We start from the raw sequence: 17279 nt of genomic DNA on the forward strand, positions 1-17279 counted from the left end.
TGGGGGGCTCCACTTCTTTGCGATGTGTCGGTTCCCTGGATCTCTGTGCAGAGCAAGAGAACCTTAATGAAGCCATTAGACTGGATTTAATTAAAATGGCTATTTTGGCATTGGCCCCAAGCAAGATGCCGGGACCCAATGGATTCCCAGCAGAATTCTACACTAAATATAAGAATCATCCAGCTCCGCATTTGTTAAATTTGTATGCCGAAGCAGAGCAAACAGGGACTTACCCTTTAGAACTTGACCAAGCCACACTTGTAGTGATCCCGATGTCTCGAAACACCCTCAGTTTGCTGCTCGGCCTATCGCCCCATTCCGCTCCTCAACACTAAAATAAAGGTTTTCTATACTATATTGGCCCCAAACAATGCGGATTCATGTCTGCCAGAAGCACCTGACACTGCCTCCGATTGGCTTCAAGCGGCTTTGGCCTTCCGCCGTTCCTTGCCCCCATATTTGGCGCTGCTCCTCATAGACTTTGAAAAGGCATTTGACACGGTTGATTGGTCGTACCTTTTTCAGATACTAATAAAAGCAGGGATTGGCCCTAGAGGCTGGTGCAACTCCTCTACTCCAATCCATCTGCCTGGGTGCACGTGAGCAGAGCAATTTCAGACCCCTCCCCCATTCGGAGCGGGGCACGTCAGGGGTGTCCGTTATCCCCACTACTTTTTGCATCAGTGATCGAGTCACTCGCGAAGATTATAAGAGGGGATCCGCTGATTGACAGATGGGCCTGGCTCACGGGTAGAGAAAACAGCATCACTTTAAATGCCAACGATGTACTCCTCTACTTGGTCAACCTGGTCAGTAGTGGACACCGGTGTTTACAACTCATGAATCTATTCTCCGAAGCCTCAAGCCTGACCCTAAACCCTGGCAATTCTGTGCTGGTTCCGCTGCACCCCGTGAGAGACTGCTATGATTGGCAAGACAATATTCCCATTCAGCGCAGTAGCTTCCAGTATTTGGGTATTACCGTTGCCCTGCTATCTGAGCTGGCATGGTCCCTCAACATCACGCCACTCTCCCAGAAGATTAGGGAAGAACTTAAGAGATGGCAAACCCTGCCACTTAATATTCTGGGGAGAATAGCCCTGTACAAGATAATGATACTCCCCCGACTCCTTTACCTTCTCCAGAACTCCCACCCCCGAACCGCATTCCTCATTTGTCAGTGTGACATCTATGAGGGAGGACTTAGAATGTCCAATTTGTACCTTTATTATTTAGCCAACCAACTACTAATAGTTAATGACTGGCTGAGAAGCGGATGGTCAGACCCGGTGTACCAGCTTGAACTCCTGACCTTGAGTTTTCCTAAGCTCCTGGAGTTGTTATATGGCTCCCCTCTTCCCAGAGAGATTCCTGAGGTGACAAGGATGGTGTTTACAGGATGGAGAGCAGCCCAAAGTGAAACAGGCTGGGTGGCAAACGTCACCCATCACACCCCCCTGTGGCGGGGAACATGGCTCCCAGAGGTCTCCGCTCTAGAAGGGTTCCATACATAGGATGCCATAGGCATTTCACTTCTGGGAGACGTCTGGGGGAGCTCTCATGTGGTTTCCTTTGAGGAGTTGCAACAACAATAATCTCTCTCCAATATTCAATTCCGCAAATACCTACAACTTTGACACACCTTGGGGGACCACATTCAAACAGGCACGGTCCTCCCTGAATTTAGCCTAGTGGAAGCGAAGGTTCTGATGGGTGGTCTGGGCAAGGGCAGGGTGTCCCACATATATAGTACTCAGAACATTAGAGAACGATGGAAGGTTTCTGGGGCAGATGGAGGAGGATTGCTGGGATGCATTGATGGCCCAGAGGAGCCAAACCATAGCCTCCCACCTCCTCTTGGTATAAACATACTATTCACACACAGCAAATCTCACCCCTAATAGAATGCAAAGGGTGGGTCTTCAGACACACTCTGCCTGCCCACACTGCTCATGACCTACTGCAGATTTCTACCCCATAGTGTGGGCTTGCCTGTGCATAGAGGATTACTGGCAGGCAGTGACCACTAAACTCTACAATGGGCTGACCATAGAGGTGGAGATGGCCCCATTGCAACTCCTGCTGGGGGGTCCTCAAGGGAGTGCGGAGCAGCAGGGCTGACCGTACCTTCTTAGGGACGGCGTTCTGGTAGCGAAAGTGATATTGCACCAATTGAAGATCAGATAAGGCCCCTGCACTAGCCGGATGGTGACGGGAGTGTACCGGTGCACCCATCAAGAGAAGCTGGTCTATGAGACAAGGGGGTGCCCAGCCAAATATAGTAAAGTGTTGGGTAAATGGAGGGGTTTTGTGATGCCTAATAGTGAAAGGACTCTTAGATTAGGACACTGACAACTAAATGTTAAACTCCTTGAAATGTGCAATGGGTTAAGGGAATGATTGATTGAAGTTTTGCCCCAGAATAGTGCATTGTGTTATATAAAAGGCATAGATGTGACATGCTGTTACGCTGTTGCAGCAATAAAATCAATAAAGATGTTTATAAAAAAAAATCCTTATTTCCAGTGAGCTGAGAGATCACCCCCTTTTCATAAATGTTGGAAAATGGGTTATTGGTAAGGGCAGGTAGGAACCTACACTTAGCAATAGGCCACTGACCTCCACTTAGGTCCAGTTAGGTCTCAGTAAATTAAACACAGCTCAAGCCTTGGCAGCTTGGCAACGAGCGACAAGGCTTAACTTAGGAGACAGAGTATAAAGCATTCAAATAACACAAAACAGTAATTAAATAAAACACAGGAAAGAGTTTAAAAATCCAAAACCAATTTATGAAAATAGATTATATTTTTATCTTTAAAATGACACAAAATCGAATAAAATCGGATAAGGGGAACCGGAGATATGAATTTTTAAAGAATTATTGTTTTTTTAGCACCTAGAAACAAAAAGCACCAATCTGGTCATCTGGTTGCACCTCGACCGGGGCAAAGTCAAAGTTTAAGGCTGATTGCGATTGGAGCCCGGCTCGGCTACAGGCCACAGGAGGCCTCGGTCAAAAGTTTACCTTCTCACTTAGTCGTTTTTCTGAAGAGTTTCTTCAGTGGGACGAACCTGCCAGTCCAATCTGACTTCCTGGAACCCTTCTCCGGATACGCGTTGCGGGAATCCTCGGTGGAGATTTTTACCTTCGGAATTAGTCGTTTTTTCAAGGTGAAAATCCTTCGACTGGGGTAAACCTGGATCTTGATCCAACGTCCTTGGAGCTCTCCTCGGATACGCTGGCTGGGAGGTCCCAGTCAACTTTGTACGTTCGGACTTAGGGCCAGATGTAGCACAGGTTTTTCCCCATTCTGTGTCTATGGGAAAAAGTGTTTGTACGTATGGACCTTAGTCTCTTTTTTTGGAAATTTTCTTCACCAGGATGAACCTGCAAATCAGGCCGGGTCGCGGTTGAGGCAAGCCGGCTAGAGTTGACGCAGCGGGTCGGTCCCTCTATGGAGCTTTTTTACAAAAGTTCTCCAAACTTCTCCAAACTTCTGGGTCTTCTCCAAGATGTTTTTTAAAGGTTCTTTTGGGGTCCACAGCTCACCCCAAGGGTCCAGAAGCTCTGAGATGATCCTTGGGGGTGTGGACTACAACTCCCAGAATGCACCTGGCGCAAACTCCTCTTTGGCCACTAGGCAGTGGTCAGATGGCTGATTTCTTCAGGAGTTGGTGCAGCAATTTTTTACCTGTAGCAAACAGGGAATCCCTCCTTGAACCAGTTGAAGCCAGGCAAAGTCCTTCTTGTGGTGAAGCCCAAATGTGCAGCTGGGGCAGTCTTTCAGAGTGCAGGGTCCAGGTGCAGGCCAGGGGTCCAGCAGGGCAGTCCTTCTTCTTCTGTAATTCTTCCTGGTAGGGATGTGGTAGGGAACTGAGGTGTGGGTGCAGGTCTGCCAGTTTTATCCTTGCTCCTGGGTGAAAAACAGGGGGGTCCTGATTCTCTAATCCGGTGCAGGGTCCTTCCCCCTGTGATGACCACTTCCTGAGAAGTGTGGCAAAAATCAATCCCAGGATTCAACATTCTTCATAAATCCATTATGGCTGAAAATGATTTTTGGAGGCTACATCTGGGTGAGCCCACCCACTGGTGTGGCTAAAAATCATAAACACACCGCTCCCCTGCCCTCTCCTAATCTAATCAAGGGGGCACCTAGTTGTCTGGGGTTGCAGGATGTGGGGGTGTTGCTGGGTTACTCCAAATGTCCTTCCCTGCCATTAAGACCAGTTTGGCAGCCCTCCCCTTCCTACCTCACCATCTGCTGAGGGGAGATTCCCTCCCACAGGCACATCTCTTTGTGTGAAGCCAGGCCACTTCACACCTCATCAAGGCAGCCTGGCCAGGCTGCCAGAGGCTGGCCAATTAGAGCACAGCAGCAAAATCAATGCAGGGCGGAAATTGGCAACTTTTCAGGTAAAGTTTAAAACTCTTTACCTGAACAAGTTCTATTAAATCCAACAACTGGAAGTTGTGAGATTTATTATAACAATTAATTTGATACCAAACTCTTGTATCTGTCACTTAAGGGGACTTTTTAAAATTAAAATACAGTCTCCCCATTCTAACCTATGAAGGCCATTCACTACTATGAGGGAAAAGCACATTTGGCTGTTTTTACCTCACCAGGGCTTATAAAATTATTTTATAAGGTCCCTGCTTATAGTTACATGGCACACAGCCCTAGGGGCACATAGCGGAAGGAAGGTGAGAGGAGCACTCTTCCAAAGGAGCGCTTGGTGAGTCTCAGAGAGTGGTACAGAGGTTACCTGGAAGCATCACTCCTGCTGGAGAGGATCCTCAAGGGTAGGCACCACGTCAGCAGAGTGGCATGAGGCTGCGCATAAGCAAGGCACTCGCTAGGGGGAATCCTTAACTTTGGAATCCTTAATGGCAGGCACCACTTCAGCAGAGCTGCACAGAAGCTGTGAAGAAGCGCTGCGCTTGCTTAAGGGAATTCCTAAACAGCAGACACCAGAGCGGCACGGGGGCTATGAGGAAGCACCACGCTTGCTGAGGAGGGTTCGCAAACAAAGATTTACTTTGTCAGAGTGGCGCGGGTTTGTGATGAAGTGCTGTTCATGAGGTCTTTGATGTCCCTGAGACCTCTGGGAAAACAGGGGGCAAGCCAGGAGACACTCTGGGGAAGTTCTTGGTTCTTGCAGCCCGGCAGAGGTCAACAGACAGTGGGCAGTTCCGTCAGGCAGAGTACCAGTCCCTTGGAACAGTCAAGCCTGGCAAGATGGCAGTCCTTCAGTGCAGCAGTCTTTACACCAATGTAGATTCTTCCAGGTTCAGAGTGTACTCTTTTTAGGGGGTGGGAGACCCAGTACGTATACCAAAAAGTGCCTTTGATGTGGAGGATAACTTAAAACCTTTTCTCTGAAGTGCACAGGTCTAACCCTCGCATCCCAGCCCCAGCTCCAGGCTATTAGTGAGAGGTAATCAGCCCCTTTGTGTTGGCTTAGGCCACTACCCTTTAAAGTGTAAGTGTGAGCCCTTTCCAACCTCCTCCCCAGGAAGACCTATCAGTATGTTGATGAATGCAGATTCAGTTGAGCATCCTGTATTGTGGGTGTCTAAAGGGAATGCACAAGTGTAGCTGCTACCCAGCCCAGGCCAGATGTGTATTGGAGGAAGGCTATAGACACACAGGGCAGTGAGAGCAGAGAAATGCCCTCTTTCTTAAAGTTGCATTTCTAAAATAGTAATAAGGAATCCAACTTTACCAGTAAAGAGGATTTATCATTGCCATTCCAATGAGAGCAAACATGAGAGAGCTACTCCTTTCTGATCAGGAACTACAGCTGAAAGGTATTTTAAGGAGTTCCCAATGCTGGCCTATGAGAGAAGCAGGGCCCACAGTAATGAAAAACGACTTTGAGAATTTTTCATTACCAGGACATGTAAAACATAGAGTACATGTCCTGCCTTTTACTTACATGGCACCCTGCCCTATGGGCTAACTAGAGCCTACCTTAGGGGTGACTTATATGTATGAAAGGGGGGTTTAAGGCTTGAAAAGAGGTTCTAAATGCCAAGTCAAAGTGGTAATGAAACTGCACACACAGGCTGTGCAGTGGTAAGCCTCAGACATGTTTACAGGGCTACTTAAGTGGGTGGCACAATCAGTTCTGCAGGCCCACTAGTAGCATTTAATTTACAGGCTCTGAGTATATGGTATACCATGTTACAAGGGACATACAAGTAAATTAAATATCCCAATTGTGGATACACCAATGTTATCATGTTCAGGGGAGAAACACTTGCACTTTAGCACTGGCTGACAGAGCTAAAGTACTCAGAGTCCTAAGAGCAACAAAAAGATACAGCAACAAAACAGGAGGTAAAGGCAAAAAGTCTGGGGTAAGACCACCCTAAGGATGCCAAGTCTAACATGTGTCCCTTCCAGTTGAAAATGGGTAGAGCTACCCAACCTCTAGGGAGCTCTCATCACTGAGACAGAAAAACCTATCTAGACCATCAGCATTGACGTGGTCTACCCCAGGTCTCTGTTCCACCCTGAAGTCCATACGACGAACGGAAATGCACCACCTCAGGAGTTATGGATTTTTACCCCTCACTTGCATTAGCTACCTGAGGGGCCTATGGTCAGTGAGTGCCAAACAGGTATGGCTTCAACTTCTTTGGGGCCCAAACCACATCAAACGCTTCTCTTTCTATAGCACTCTGCCTCTGCTCCCAGGGAAGTAACGTCTTAGAGATGAAGGCTACAGGTTGGTCCAGGCCTTCTTCATTGAGCTATAATGCCCAATGGTGTGCTGTGAAGCATCTGTTTGAACAATAAACTCTTAGGGGAAGCCAGGGGCCTTGAGCTCAGGAGCTGTGCACATGGCTTGCTTCGGGGAGTCAAATGCTTTTTGGCATGCATCTGTCCAAATCACATTTCTCGGTTGCCTCTCAGGAGTTAGCTCATTCAAGGGGGCAACAATGGTGTCATATCCCTTGATAAAGTTCCAATAGTACCTAGTAAGGCCCAGGAATGCTCTGGCCTCAGTCTGGGTTTTGAAGGCGTTCCAGGCCATGATACTTTCCATCTTGGCCTGGAAGGACTGCACCTTACCCCATCTTACCAGGTGTCCCAAGTATACCACTGACCCCTGCCCTACATGGCACTTGGCCTTGACAGTCAGGCCTGCCTGTTGCAGAGCCCAAGGCACTTCCTTGAGGTGAAAGAGGAGCCCCTCCCAGCTGCTACTGAAGACAGCTATGTCATGAAGATAAGCAGCTGAGAAGGCCTGCAACCCAGCAAGTACCTGTTTTACCAACCTCTTGAAGGTGGCAGGAGAGTTCTTTAAGCCAAAGGATATCACTTCGAATTGCTAGTGGCTCTCTGTATTGGAGAAGGCTGATCTCTCCTTGGCTACTTCAGTTAGGGTGATCTGCCAGTAAGCTGATGTGAGATCAAAGGTACTCAAGTACTTGGCAGCCCATAACCTGTCAATCAGCTCATCAGCCCGGGGAATAGGATGAGCATTAGTCTTGGTCACAAAATTTAGCCCTCTATAATCCACACAGAGCCTCAAGTCAGGTGTGGTGCCCTGTGGGGCAGCTTCTGGTACCAGAACCACAGGTTTGGACCAGAGCTACTGGAGGGTACTATCACCCCCAGACCCAGCATCTTGGTGTCCTCGCTCTTGATGCTGGCCCTCACCTTTTCTGGCAAGCTGTAAGATGTGTTCTTGACTGGGAGATTGTCCCCTGTGTCTACATCATGGGTACACAGGTGGGTAATCTCAGGAGTAAGGGAGAAGAGAGAGGAGAAATGTTCCAGCACTTGGCAACAGTCCCTCTGCTGTTCAGGAGTCAGAGTGGGGGAAAGGATCACTCCTTCAACTGACCCACCCTTCTTCTTGGAATCCAAAAAGTCAGGCAGAGGTTCACTCTCTCCCTCATCAGCTCCATAAGTCACCAACAGTCTACTTAATTGAGAGTTCCTTCACCCAGAATATCACCTGAGATGTGGCCAGAAGACAGTCCCGCCGACTAGTGGCACATTTCACAGATGCTTCATCTTGCTCAGTGCTGATAAAGGCAAGTTCAGGAGAAAGGCTGCTACTGCAGCACTTGTGTGACCTTCACATGGAATACTGACTTCATGCCTCCACTGATAACAACAGTGTTTGCTGTCAACAAGGTATGCAGTGCAGTGTTTCACCTTAGGAACTCTAGACTGCAAGTGGGTCTGCTTTATATGCTCTCTCAGTGTAGTGCATAGAAGTAGGTTTTCGGAAATAAGTAGTAGATTACATTTTAGCCATGTTAGAAATGTTAATTGTAGTCTTGCGGCTTGCAACATGCCTTCTTGCTGTTTCCATGATATCCTGTGGAGTTGTTTTAGATACACTGAGACACTGGTTGTTTTTCCTATCACAATGACTGCTTTTGTTTTTAAAGTGTTTAGTCTTTTAAGTGCAGTGTGTGTGGCATTGTGACTCACATAATAGGTTTGTTTCTATTACCACAGTGCCACTGATCCCTTCACAGAGACGGTTAGTAACCCAAACACAATAACTCTATTTCAACAAAGTATTGGATAGGGTTCTGTGGGACTACAATAACCTGTCTTTCACATATCATTTTTGGTGAAATTGTGTATTGCAGTAAAGTGATTATACAAATGCATGAAAGACAACTGGTCTCGTTTTCAATAATGCATGGTCAATATAATTCTGTATTATGTTTTAAAAATCCATATGCCATGCAAAAAGCAGCTGTCTTTCCTTATTGATTGTGAGCTAATCTGACAAAGTTGTCTTCAGCCTTAACATTTCATTGGTTATCTGCTAGGCTCTCTTGAAGAGGGAGTTTAAAGTACCCTTCCCAGTGTAATTGATATTACCAGTTGGTGTACTATTCCTCTACTCTATACTGTGTGTATATTTGAAATTCTGTGCTTAGTTCATTGCTTTGCATGCATTACTTTTCCTTTTTAACTGTAAGAACACTGGCTGGTCAATAATTAAGTCTAATTATGTGCATTACTATGTTCTGAGTTTCTACCTCACCCCATTGAGGAAGTCTCAAACTGCTATGTCCTTGCTACCCAAAGCGTCAAGTTCTAAAGGGGTGCACTTTCAAATGTCACCAGACACCACTGGTAAACATATTCCTTTATGCACCTCATTGTTTCTTATTTGTAGAGTGCCAGATGAAGTAATCTCCAGTATGCCAACTAAGCTCTTAAGCAGGGCACAAGCCGGTGGTACACGTGGGTACAGGGCGTTCACCCACTGTTTTCACACGGTGGACGCCATCCACCCTGCAAAAAGTGGGCCTGCTGAATTATATTGGACCTGTCCCGGTGTAATATTCAGACACCGGGACACGTTCAGCAGCACCACCACCTTGCCTACTTTCGTTTTCCAGCAGCAAGGCGCAGACAGCGAGGGGGCTTTCATATTTTAGACTCCAGCAGGGCTGATAACAAAGGCTGAGTTAATGGGCCATCAGGGCTCCTTTTGTTCCACTATTCTGACAGGGAGCTAACTAATCCTCACACCTAGATGGAAATGCAAGGGAGGAGAAACAAAGGAACCAATGTTGTTGTTATCACTTCACAAATCATTGAGAGAGGAATGCATTTTACGTTGCTCAGTCCCTGTATAGAAGAGTTTTTCATCCACTTAAGAATGTCAGACTTGTTGGTCTGTTCCTGTAATTTCACAAATAATAATTTAAATACTATTTTGTTGTAGTTTTTTACAATGCTACTCATTCAACACTGTCTGGGGTAGTAATCACTGTGTAAATACAATTACAATCCTATTTCAGGGTGTCAGAGCACTTTACATCATATGTACACATCACACATTGACACTAAATCCTATAAATGTCTAAATCAATGTGTTACGTAAGGCAATGAGAGTTACAAAGTGTAGTAGTCACATGTTCTTCTTAGCCTCGTGGCTTTCTGTGACATTTTAGAAGGATTACAATTTATAAGCTGTGAGTAACAAATGGATCTCTGTTTCAAAAGTAGTAACTCACATAGCTACATAAAATAAAAATCTGTAATTTTCATGTTAGGTGATGTGCTTTGCAGGAGACACATTAACCGTCTATGCTACTTTGATTCAAAACTGGGACTTGAGAAAACACAGTTATCTCACCATTATTATTATTCCCATAGATTTACTGGGAACAGAATGATCTGTGCAGCAAGTGCTTTAACCCCATAAGGTATTTTAAAATGCAGACTGCAGCCAATTAGGCAGAACTAATGCATTGCAACGTTTCACCTTCTTGACAATTTCTTAGTGGCCGAATTTTTAAAAACTAAGGGGCAGATTTATACTCTGTTTGCAAGGTAGGCATTCCGATCTAAAAAATTGTGTTATCTCCATAGCCCCATATTTATCCCCCATGCTAAAATGAAGCACGGGTTGGAGGAGGGGCAAAATAATGGTGCAAAGCTTGAAGCTTACTTTGCAGCATTATTTAACGCCTGGGTCAGACCAGGTGTTAGGGGACCTGTGGACCCATTTCTATGGTTAAACACCATGGAATGGGTCCACAGGTGACCTCCCCAAGCCCCAGGAGCAGCCCCACCCACACCACCGGGACAACAGAGGATGGGGTACCCAACCCAAGTAATTCTGGGTATTTTTTTTTTTTTTTTTTTTTACCATCGGGGCCCTAACTGGGGGCCCCTGTATGACACAGGGTACAATGGCCATGGCCAGTGGGTGGTGGGCATGACTCCTGTCTTTCCCAAGATAGAAGTCATGTGTTGGTGGTTGTGCACCAGGAAATGGCGCTAGTCTGGTTAGAGGCATTTTTTTGCCTCTAACTAGGCTAGTGTCATTTTTTGACGCACGACCTCCTCCTTCCCTACCACCACCCCAACATGGCTAGCATCTTATTTTAAGATTCTAGCCCAAGTTTAGCCCTTGCTTGCGCCATTCCTTTGATACGGTGCCCGGTTGGAGCTGTGCAATGGCGCAAGTCAGAGCTATACTTTTTGCAGCAAAACTGTGTTTGCGCAGTTTTGCCGCAAAAATAATAAATCAGGCCCTCATTGTGTACGTTGAGGCCCAGATTTTGCATCAGATTTGCTTCATTTTTGGCACAACCCTGTCTCATTTGTTAAATATTGCAATGCGCTCAAATGTAATTATGGTAGACCTGCTAAACCTGTGTGAGGTCTTAAGATTTGATGTCACTTCTTGTGAAGTCATGGGCTGTGATGGCACTTCCTGTGATGCTACATGAGATGCCATGTGCCGTGATGTCAGCCGCTGTGATGTTCCACGCCATGATGTCACTTGCTTACTGCCTAACTTGGTTAGTTCCCCCCACTTCCTTTTTTAGGACTTGTGCCCTGCTTATATGTGACCATGTTCCTCCACAAGTTCAGACCTTTTGATGCTAGCCCTGACAGCTTTCAGTGCTCTTACATTAACTCAGACATGCTCTATCTCACTCACTTAATCAAAAAACACTCTCACTGATCCTAATTATTTCTCGCAATTTCAAAATTACTCTTAAGCTTTCACTCACTAGCTCACTCAATACCCGAATATAATTGGACCACTAATTCCATTTCACGAGCAAACTTCCAATTGTGCCTGAATTGGGAATTTCATTCCTGCTATTTTTCTTTCTGGATTTTCATCAGGCAAAACTTAACACTAATTAGGGAGGTAATGAGTGTAAATGCCCGTTTGACGGTTTAGGACTTTATGAACGTATGTGAAATGTTCATGTACTTCCTATGATGAGGGCTGAAACTCAAAGCAGGTGCAGATTGTGCACTTACGAAATATCACACTACATGCAAACTGTAATTAACTCCGCTTAGACAAAATATCCTACATTCAACCAAAAGCACTTGCAATTGTGAGATATCAACTACACAAATATTTGCTGGCCAATTTCCATTTGTAGTAAACTATGAAATATGTAAACAATATGGTAAGGTTCTGTGGTCCCACCCACACACTAAAACTCAGAACGTATTGAAAGTGGCACACTCACTATAGTGACCGCATCAGCCTTCAAAACAACTCACACTGGTCTGAGATGGAAACACATGGAAAGTCATACCCTGGACAAGGTGTACTCATATTAATTGCACATGTATGCTACACAAGTGCTAATTCACAATAACAAATAACTTGCTGACTCTCCGTCAAATGCTTAAGAAATAAACATATAAATCAGAGTTGGGGGTACTGTGTAAAACATAGATAAATGCAGTGTGATAGCACTAAAAACGTTACAGTAACTTTTCATCCCCGCCTCCAATCTAGCAAAATCTAGCTTTTAGATGAATAATTAATGTAGACTAGTCATTGTGTGGAAACACATTGGGTCAAAAAGTTAATGGTTTTATTAATTTTTGTAGTTTTCTATAGCATGAACAAGGAATAGAATGCGCCAGGGTGCTTTACAAAGATACAAGAAAAAAGTGTAAGTGCAATATAAAATACAGATAAAAGTGAGATAACAATACACATTAAAATTAATGGTCCGAAAAAGAGAGAGGAACAAAGACATATAAATATTCACAAAGTAGTTGTACAGTTAATAGTATCTTTCATCTTATAACAATGCATGTTGTTTTATTGCGTACGTTAGTGTTAAATTAAGTCACGGCTTGAAGTGCGTGGAAGGGGTGGGGTGGCACATTGGGGATGGGGGAATGGGAATAAAAATGAAATTAAAAAAAACAAATAAATAAACACTTACCTTGCTCGCCACTGCACTACTCCATCTGCTCCTCTGTCCTCGAGGGCAGGCACAGGCTCCAAGCCTGCCCTGCGGCCAATCGTGATACTGCTCAAAGCATCGTCAGGATTGGCTGGGGCCCAGGCAGCCTGGGAGCCTGTGCAGGTTCTTTCCAGCCCTGCAACTGGGCTGGAGAGAGCCTACTGCGGATGAGTGTTTGGCTGGCCCAAGACTGCTGGCCAAATACACATGCGCTCTGAGGGGGAGTGCTGTGTACTCCCCCTCACTGCTCGTCACCCCCGTGGCCCCGCCCCTTTACAAGGAAACTATAATAAACTCAGTTTATTATTGTTGCCTTGTAGAGGTTTTGCAGCTGTTGCTGCTGGTGGGAGGGGTGGGGGAGAGGGGGTGACGCTTTCCACCCTAAAGGAGGAGCCACCCATGGTTAAATAGAAAATATATTTGACAAAAGTTTCTGATACAATTTTATGATGTCAAAGGCATCAGTAAACTTTATTTAAATGCAGTGAGGGATCCTGAAACCAGACAGACTTCTGCTGTTGTGCAAAAAGTCATCATATTAATTTAAATTAGCAAAAGAAAGTCGAGCCCTGCCACGTGGGTCAGAGATGGCCTCTCACTTTAGAAAAAGCATCCACTTTAACAGCCTTGCTTTTTGTTTTCTTTTAATGCATGCATTTACCATTTAAGGGGCGCTGCTCATTTTCAAGAAGGAGAAACTTTGTAAAACGCGCACGTGTAGGCCCCCACTGCGGGGAGATTAATGATAGACTGCGCAGCAGCCAATGCCATTCACCTTAGTGAGAAATAAGGTCCAGTAACAAAGGGATGCACTTGGGCCGTCTGAAAAAGTCCTCACAATCCTCAACACGGTTCTCTAAATGTCTCTCTATCATGTGTATTTAGCCCCAGTTAAAGAGTTAGGTGTGGGGTCTGACAGCAAAGTGACACTTAAGACGTACTGCTGATAAGAATGTGTTCCTTCCTAGAAGTGATGTTTCATGATTGCTATTAAAATATAGTCTCACAATTTCTAAATGGTCTTGACTAGCTGGACTTAAAGTGAGCATTAACATCTTTATATATGAGTAGCCTTCGTTTGCTGACGTGTCAAAAATATAAATGGAGTTATATTTTAATTTCTCCTCCAGAGTCTCCTTGGCAGAGGTGCATTTACAGCTGGGCTGTAAATAGCTTAATTATTAAGGATCTGCTGACATATTCCTTTCCGTTTCACTGCAAAACACCACTTACCTTGGCACCCATGAATGAAGTGTGGTTCCTAGGTGGCAGGATGCTGGTTATTTGGCCTTTATTGATGATGATCTCTGCTGGGCAGATGGTTTCACCCAACACCACATGGTTACTTCTCAGAATCCTCACCTCTGACCCCACTGGCATCATGGACATACCTTGTAAAGCAGGAGCACCTTCACAGAAACACAATTTTGATGCACAAATTTAACTGACGAAAACTTTGTGAGGATTGCAAGCAACACACATTCTTTATTGTGTTTGAGTATCAACGCTTGGCTATTTTTTATAACACTTAGATGGTTAAGTAGAATAGTTTCCCCATGACATTGGTGATGCAAAATCATTATCAATTATTTGCCCTTTATGTGTTAACATGTAATATGCTTAACCATTTCTTATATGCGTGCATGTTATTTTACACTTACATTTAGTAAAACAAGTGATTTATATGTTTTCAATTTAGCAATAGTTGGGAGAAATGCATCTTAACATTGACACGAGAGGCCCCGGTGCTCAACTCCATTTCAAAGTCAACGTTGTTTTTTTTTACTTAGTGTATGTTTCTGGCACCAAAGACACCATGTTCTCATTACAAATTATTATCTGTTAGCTTACTTTGTGAAAGTTATGTTTTTTGCAAATTATTGTCCTTTAGCTTACTGTGTGAAAGTTATGTTTGTTGCAATTAATTGGTTGGTCGATGATTCTGAGCACCTGCACAGGATGGGAAGTAGAGGTGAATGCTCCTTTGCCAGATATTGTGAAGGCCTTCATGATGGAAGAGTCTGGCATTGTAGTATCTGTGAGAATTAGATCGACGCAAAGTACAGCATTTTTGATTGGTTCTTTCTCAGTGAAAACCTGTGCAATGTATCATTTATCTGAAATCACACGTTTTTACTATATGAAACTGTCTCTAGTTAGGAGGCATTTTCCCCACTGCACCTTTGCAGGCAAAAAAACCCTCTCTCTCTCGAGCCCCAATGATTCTTATGTTTCTGCTCATAGACTTACTTTCTGAAGCAAGTGCATTTCTCCTTTTCTTGACTGAAAACTTCATTTGGTTCTAGTTTCGATGCTGTGTTTGTGACACCAGCTGCTTCTAAATATTACATTGTACCCACAACCTTAGCATAGCATTAGGGATTTTCCTTCAATGGGAATGGAGTTTTAGCATACTTTGTAATAACATATTCTTGCATTTGCCAAACTGAATTGCCTGGATTATATTCAGACATGCTGTATTGAGGTGACTACTTTTTTACTCTTAACTGATTCAATTTGAAATTGTGACTTTAATAATTTGTTAATAAGCCTTCAATGTGCAACATTACTCTTCTCTGTCATTCCTGTGTAGCAAATTCTGCTTCACTGTCATAGAATATAGCTGAATTGAGATCTTAGCCTCAGTTCGAGATAAAGGTCCAACCCAGCGGACATAGCGGAGTTTTGTATTTGTTCCAAAGTTTGTATGGTGCAAACACCATCCTCATCTCTCATGCTACAAAGTTATAGCAGATGATTGATGGTTCTCATTGAGGCATAGTTAGAATTTTCCGAAAATGTGTCAGAATCTGCCCAAGACTCATCCGCGTCTGTTCTTCTGGTGCCGTTTGGAGAACTTGCAATGTTCCGGCATTCTTGAGCTGTTGCAGTATTCTAAGAATGCAATAATAGTAGGGTTATGCATCTTTGATTGTGTTGTCGAGCACAGCAGTGTTTGCGGATTTTGGTAAGTTAATGTGCTGCGCCAAACTTTTGGTGCTAACCCTGAACAGGTTCAATTCTGACGATATTGCCCCCTACCCTATGCCATGGTGCACCGTATTATAAATGCGGTGCGCACATGGTGGTGGCAGGGGGCACTAGGGGGCGCAAGGAAAGTTGCGCTGCACTGGGTGCAGCACCACTTTTCTTAAATATGCCCCTAAGTATATTAAGTTGTAACTTGTCTGTCAAGGTTTGTAGTGTCGGACCATGAAGTGCTATCAGCCACACAAAAAGATAGGGCCTTATTAAACTTCTGTTGTGAGGATGTGTAAACTGAAATTGGTGTTTGGTTAATCATTTTGCACAGAGGAGCCAACAGCATTAGTCATGATGATTTCCCAGTGGTTGAGATTTGACTTTATGTGTAATAGCATCAGTGGGATGTCATTATGCAATTCCCTAGAGAGCTGCTGTGAGGTGCTGCAAGTTGCATCATAATGTGCCCTGCTAGTATTGGTTCAGTCAGTGTGTGTGCAGCGCTGGTATAGGTTGTAACATAAGACAGTGCCACACTGTGAGTGGACTGTTTTGTGGTGTTGTGCTGAAATTGGGAGTTAGTGATGTTATGATCTGCTTCATGGTTTGTTGAGAACTGATGGGTATTTTGTTTCTCATTCAGTTAATTGTACTGTGCTACTTACAGAGTAAAGATGACATTTTGTTCAAGAAATTAGGGTCTTTATTTAGTCATGATGTAAGAATAACTGTCCATGAAGGCTAGGAGGCCCTCCCAAGGGAGTCACTCCTCATTAAATTATAACCATTGTCGGTTTACACGTGTATTTGGCTTAAACAATGGAAAAAAATCACTGCAAATGAAGGGTCCCTGCAGTTTCCTCCACATAGTACTTTTCACATGAGAATAGTTAAGACTCTGAGACCTGTGCTACATGATATAAAGCCCCTAGCTGACAAGCCCAATATGAGATTTGAATGCATGGGAATGGGCAGCACCTGCTAAAGCATGCATGGAAGAAAGATATGATTGAGAGAGTTAGGGTGTAAAACAAGGGGAAGGAAAGCACAAGAGAGAGGTGACATTGAAACCAAGAAATCTGTGAATAATGACTTCTTGGATGACTTGTGGACACCTCACCACCTCCCTTTAGCGTAGTTCCGCAAACTGTAGGAAGTCCGTCCCCTGTGAGACTCCCACCACTTGAAGATACCAGTGCTAGTTCACGGGTTGATCAGGGCCTCCTCGGTGGGGAGTACCTAGTAAGCTTTCACCTCCACAGTTAAACTCTGTGTCACTGCCAAATCCACAGCTAGCTCTGATTCCACTTTCAGCTCCCCAGGTAATGCCAGTGATTCCTTTGCCAGCTCCACCGACATTGCCCCAGAATAATGTAATTGCCGTTATAGCACCTGTCACACCCTTAGTTACCATGACTACTGTCATATCTGGGATCAATATTTTTATGGAGATAAGAGTAAGACCCAAAACAGGAGCAAATCCTCTTGTGAGTGTGCTGACTGCAGAGACTGACAGCCCTTGAGTCACAGTCAGAGACTGACACCAGTTTAAGAACGTTAGCTG

At 44.5% G+C, this 17279-nt stretch overlaps 1 protein-coding gene across 1 annotated transcript in view; it reads right to left on the reverse strand.

The window, feature by feature from the left end:
- The window catches only part of LOC138266621 (allantoinase, mitochondrial-like), a 1999095-nt gene that overhangs the window by 1819358 nt on the left and 162458 nt on the right, over window positions 1–17279 (reverse strand). The window contains exon 2 of the mRNA XM_069215446.1: window positions 13967–14142. Coding sequence (XP_069071547.1) covers window positions 13967–14142 — 176 coding nt within the window. The remainder of the gene's footprint in view (window positions 1–13966; window positions 14143–17279) is intronic.

This window comes from Pleurodeles waltl, chromosome 11 (genome assembly GCF_031143425.1).
Source record: "Pleurodeles waltl isolate 20211129_DDA chromosome 11, aPleWal1.hap1.20221129, whole genome shotgun sequence".
Taxonomy (NCBI): domain Eukaryota; kingdom Metazoa; phylum Chordata; class Amphibia; order Caudata; family Salamandridae; genus Pleurodeles; species Pleurodeles waltl.